Here is a 5,415-nt window from a genome sequence, read left to right on the forward strand (position 1 = left end):
TCCGACTTTGCCAGCTGCCCGACAACCTCAAGTCCATGGGTCGACGATTCACAACATCGCAGTCGACCAGCGCCGCACGCACGGCACCCTCGTCGGGTTGCTCAAAAGCCTGCTCGAGCGCGTCAACACTGACCGTGGCTCCGACACCGGTCCGTCTGTTCGTAGGGGTAGGGTGGTGGTCACAGGTGTGGTGGTCGAGGACATAGATACGAGAGTTGCCGGGGTCGTCACTAGCTAGGTTGACGTAGCCATGTACTTGCTCCGGAGTCCTACCAATGTAGCGACACTTCTAAACCGCTTGCCTCTGCCACTAAGGGTTCCGAACATTGACGCTTGAGCTTCGAACATCGGGCGGTTCCCTCGAACGGACGGACAGTGCGTCGACCGTTCTGACTTAGTGTACCGTTGTATCGACCGTAAATGGCGTTTTCGGTGGGTAGGTGAGCTAAGGGCTCATCAACGTACTCGGCTCGAATGGACATCATCCTTGTAGACGTCAACCTCCTCTGGGGATAGCCAGAGGTCTGTGCGCGCGGTGCGGGGATCCTCACGTGTTGTGCCAGGGCGGAATGCGTCATCGACGAGCTTGAGGGACTGGTTACCGTCCATGGTGGCGAGGAGAGCTGGGGTCAATGGATCTTCGCCCTCGAGCACATAGAGGCAGGGTGCACAGGCATGCCGCATGCGCCAATCCGGGAGGTCGTGCCCAAGCGCTGTGTTGATGAGGCTGTTGACGCGATATAGAATGTCGAGATAGATGTCGTAGGCAATACGGAATTGTGTACAGAGATAGGGCTTGTATGGAACCTAAAGGATAGTGATCAATGACATGTTCCAAAAGAAACATATGACTTACAGCCTGCAGGCGGCAGAGGGCTTTCACCTGCACCTGGATGCTGAATCGAGGCAGGCATGATGCTGGGCGCGGAAGGCCTCAAGGACATGGAAGGAGATCGCGACGGAGGGTTCGAGGGTGCTGTACCAATGTAGCCGTACCGAGTGAGTGTGGGGTTGATGCGCATGTTGACGCCACAGGCCACAAACGTCTTCAACTCACTCCCTGTACATCAGGAAATCTGGATTCCCTAAACTTGACTATCTTAGTTCTAATTAGTCTCATCGTCCTAATGACACTCTCATTGAGCATGATTAGTACTAATCAGGATAACATGCATAATCTAGTTCATACTATGAAGATCTTATTCATGTTAGTTGTAAATGTTGATAATAGTTCATAATCCTCAGCACATTGAGACATACATATGACTACTGTACAGCTATGCCTGTCAAAATGTTGAACAGCATGGAAAGTAGAGCATTCTTCAAAACAATACTAGTGATCCATTCACAAGATGCAACTGGCCCCAGTCATAGATATCACAAATGGAATGAAGAGACTATGATATCAACAGCTCATACATGAGCTCTATTTAGTATACAGATATGAGACAGAGGCAAACATCGAGAGAGGGGCTGGCAGAAACAATATATCTGCATGTGGCTAATTGTCTTTCAAACAGAGTGTTCAGTCGGCAAGCAGGCAAACGAGCAAACAAATGAATGGGTACGTGAACGAATGGGCGGGACGGCGGGACAGCGAGCGAATGGGTCGGCGGGCAGACAAACGAGGGAGCATCAGGCCAGCGCGAGCAGGGAAATGCAATGCGAGTGCGAGAGTAATTGACCCACTGAACATACCCTTGGCACGGCGGGTACGGCCTGCACGGTGAACATACGTCTCGGCGCTCGGGAGCTGGATGACGCGTGAGGATAGTCGACGCCGCGCGCAGATGCGTCCAAGGTGACGAGGACCGTGCGCTTGCTTGCGACCGGAACGATGCACCGGTCTTGTCATATCGCACCGCACTCAACTTGCTCAGACGGTCCTCCTCCACCTTCCGCTTCGCCGCTGCGCGCTTCTCCTCTTCCTCCTCCTTCTGCTCGCGCTTCGCCTCCTCACTATTCTGCGTCACAATCTCTTCGCGCACCTTCTTCGGCTTGTTCTTCGTCTCGGGTCTGAGCTGCGCGCCGAGGCCTCCGCGTATCCCGGTCGCCTTGTCCTCGCCCGCGATCGTGTCGACGAGCTGCCAGTGGAAGGCGGCTTGGATCAGGGGTAGTGTAGCAGCAGTAGTCAGACGATGGGGGTGACGTCCGCGACTCGGACATGGCCGTGAGCGAGGGCGGGAGGACGACTGGTCGGTCGTCTTGGTGAAGGAGAGGTCCCAGCCGCGCGCGCGGATGCCCTCCAGCTCGTCCTTCGCGACGATGGCGAAGATCGACAGTCGAGCGTTGAAGTCAATGTCAGAAACGTGGGCGCGGACGTCGTCAAGGCGGGCGTGCATGTCGGTAAACTCGAGGTCCGGAAGGCGAGCGCACATCTAGCATGTCGGGGATGCACGCCTGAATCTCGTCGGACTCAGGTACGTCCGGTATGTGGAGACGTGGTGGCGTAGCGAGGCGGGTCAGATGTTCAGAGAGGGGCGCAAGGATTGGCAGATAGTGGTCGTCCGGGGAGCACAGCGAGCACCTCGGTCAGCGGCCTCTGGCATTGAGTGACGAAGTGGCTATACCACGCGATGTGCTGACAGGGCGCGTGCGTGTACGGTCTTCGGATCGAAGCAGAAGTGGGCGAGTAAGCGAAGGGCTGGATGAGCGGGCGGACGGACGAACGAGCAGGCGTGTGGGTGGCCAGACCAGATGGACGAACAGGCCGGCGGACAAGCGAGTGAGAACGCGAACAAGTGGGCATGCAAGTAATTGAGAGGGCAGGCGAGCAAGTAGGGGTCGAGCGGGTGGGAGAGTGGGCGAGCGAGCGGCACAGCGAGCTATCTGCCAATGAGCCAGCACGGGCATGCACTGAAACCACACGCAGCGAAAGGAAGGTACATCGAACGGGGGCGCACCTTTGGTTTCGAGCCTTTGCGCTCGCTGTAATTTCCCGAGTTGCCCTTCAAGCTTCATGTCCACCCACCCTCTATCTCCCCCTTCCGCGTTCGTTTCTGTATGACCAGGAGATGGCGCGGGAGCTTTGACGCGTGGGGGTCGGCCATGGTAGTTGGTAGTAGCAGTTGTGGTGAGCCGCGAGTTGAAGACGACGGTCCAGTGAGTGGGCAGATACAGTAACCACGCGGATGGCGCGGAGACGGGCGGACGAGCGAGTGTAAGCGAATGGGCAAGACAGTGTGCGAGTAAGCAGATGAGTCGACGCGTGCGGCGAGTGGTGGGCGGGCGAGATGTCATTTGGACTCTGGCGGTCGTCGAGTACCGGGCTCGGGCGCTAAAGACTTGGCTCACGTCTCGCAGTAGTGCCACGTCGCCAGCATCCGCCCCACCCTCCTCGCGACTACCTTCCCGCACCCACCCCTCCTGTGCATGCCCATCCTCTCGCGCCCTCTCGCTGTCTCGTTTCCACCTGCTCTCACCTGCCCGCTCGCTTGCCCGCTTCTCCCGCCGCCCGCTTACCCGTCCTCGCTGCCTGCTCACCAGCCTTCGCCGCCTGCTCACCAGCCCTCGCCGCCTACTCGTGGCACTTCATCGACCGTCTCGCCCGTCTCGCCCACTGGGACCTCCCTGTCTGGCGCTCTCGCCGTTTCTCCGCTGCTCACCGTTCTCGGTCGCTAACTTGCTTGTAGGCTGTCGACCTGCTCGCTCGCCCGCTCGTCCCCTGCTCTTGCTCACCCGCCTGCTCACTCCCTTCCCAGCTTTCCTGTCAGCTAGCTCGCTCACCGGCTCGGTGGCCCGCTCTCACCCTCTCCCTTGCTCACCCATCTGCTCGCGCACAATCTGTCTCACTCTCTGATAAGGTAGTTTACTTGAGTAGGTGTGTCGACGAACCGTTGTGCCTACTTGCCCAGCAGTCCGCGCAGTGTCCGTCCTGCTCTCTCGTGCCCCCCCTTTCGCGCCCGCTCGCCGTCTCCCGCCCGCCCGCCCGCTCTCACGCGTCTCGTCCGCCGTCTGCCTACCAACACCCTCGGTAGCTGCCCACTGTCACCTCTTCGCTGGCTTGTCCACCCTCCCGATCTTGCTTGCGCGCTCGTTCTTGTCCTCTCGCCCCTCTTGCCAGCTCACGTACTTCCCTACTCGCTTGCCCGCCCTTGTCTGTCCGCGCTTGTGTCCCACTAGCTCGTTCGTCCACCCGCTCTTTCCCGTCCGCCTGTCTTGCCCGCCCGCACCCTCACCCTCCTGCCAGCTCACTTGTGCGCGTGTTCGCTCTCGCCTCTCCCACCCGCTCGCCCTGTCTCCTCTGCACGCCCTCGCGGTTGCCTACGAGGTTGATAGCGACAACTTTGCATCTGATGGCAACGGTTCCGAGCTCATTGGCCTTCTCAAGACCTTCAACTTGGACACCATGTATACTACGTACGATGCGCAGGCTCTCGGCGTGCAAATGCCGCTGCGCGACCACCGGTATCTCTTTCCCGGCGATGTTAAGGTACGTATGTTAGAGTTGCCCTGTATTGATATTGACCTACCCACCCAGCACGTTTCCGCAATGGTACACGCCTTCAAGCGTGCACTACCACGAGCACATTGATAGCTCCAATCGGAGCGGGGACTGTAGTCGACGAATGGGTGGCAGTGAGTACAGATGCAGACAGATGAATGAGCTGACTGCCCGCACAGGGTGCGGCGGCGTGCAGCACAGCATGTACGACGACCGCGGGCACGCAGGGCTAATGCCCTGCGTGTTAGACACGGCCGATGGGCGGTCGACGAGTAGGCGGGCGAGTCGTCGGATGGCGGATGAGCAGGTGGAGCGGGCAATCCGACAAGTGGGCCAGCGGGTGTGCGAGTGAACATGCAGATGAGTAGGCAAGCGGGCGGGCAGGTACAGGGCTGACGGACAAGCAAGCAGACGGGAGAACTCGTGGACGGGCAGGCACACGGGCGCGGCAACCGTGAGCGTGCTGGGTAAATGCCTAGTGCGCAGACCGGGCTACCAAACGCATGCGCTGGCGGGGCGGGCACACAGGCCAGCAGTTAAACGAGTGGGGTGTACGTGCAGGTGAGCAAGCGGGCGTACGTACAGGTAAGCGGGCAGGCAGGTGACCTGTCCTAGGCTGAGGGTACGGTAGATTACTACGTACACTGTTGTTGCTCAGTAGATATGCATCTGGAATACAGCCTTTGAATCATTTATTGTGGTGGTGCGAGCATGCACTCACTCTCCTCTACTTGATGTATTGAGGACTCATGGTGAAGGATCATAGCTAATGTATACGGGATTGTCAGAGGATTACATCTCAGATAGCTCTCATTAGAACTCATTAGGACGTCATTAGGACTAATTAGTACTAATTATTTTGGGGTAAAGGAATGGTGGCTAAGAGCTAAAGCTTCTAATTTGTACTAATTGTATCAAAATATGTCTCATATACTCCAATCACGTCTCATTAGGGAATTCAGGTTTTCCTG

At 57.8% G+C, this 5,415-nt stretch overlaps 3 protein-coding genes across 3 annotated transcripts; all 3 read right to left on the reverse strand.

Moving 5' to 3' along the window:
• Positions 1 to 456: 456 nt before the first annotated feature.
• B0H18DRAFT_1176574 (uncharacterized protein) lies at positions 457 to 907 on the reverse strand (the record flags this gene model as incomplete). The annotated part of the gene is made up of 2 exons (XM_048035935.1): positions 457 to 807; positions 857 to 907. Coding segments are annotated over 2 exons (402 nt in total), but the record flags the coding sequence as incomplete, so codon positions are not given.
• A 490-nt stretch (positions 908 to 1,397) lies between these two features.
• B0H18DRAFT_955607 (uncharacterized protein) lies at positions 1,398 to 2,342 on the reverse strand (the record flags this gene model as incomplete). The annotated part of the gene is made up of 3 exons (XM_048042369.1): positions 1,398 to 1,426; positions 1,699 to 1,753; positions 1,863 to 2,342. The coding sequence occupies 3 exons, from the start codon at positions 2,340 to 2,342 to the stop codon at positions 1,398 to 1,400; spliced, it is 564 nt and encodes a 187-aa protein (XP_047892418.1).
• Positions 2,343 to 2,878: 536 nt separating this feature from the next.
• On the reverse strand, positions 2,879 to 3,263 carry B0H18DRAFT_1012984 (uncharacterized protein; the record flags this gene model as incomplete). Its single annotated transcript, XM_048029077.1, has 1 exon — positions 2,879 to 3,263. A coding segment is annotated over exon 1 (290 nt), but the record flags the coding sequence as incomplete, so codon positions are not given.
• Positions 3,264 to 5,415: the final 2,152 nt, after the last annotated feature.

The sequence above is a fragment of the Fomitopsis serialis genome (genome assembly GCF_022376445.1).
Source record: "Fomitopsis serialis strain Sig1Antser10 chromosome Unknown B0H18scaffold_42, whole genome shotgun sequence".
NCBI lineage: Eukaryota > Fungi > Basidiomycota > Agaricomycetes > Polyporales > Fomitopsidaceae > Fomitopsis > Fomitopsis serialis.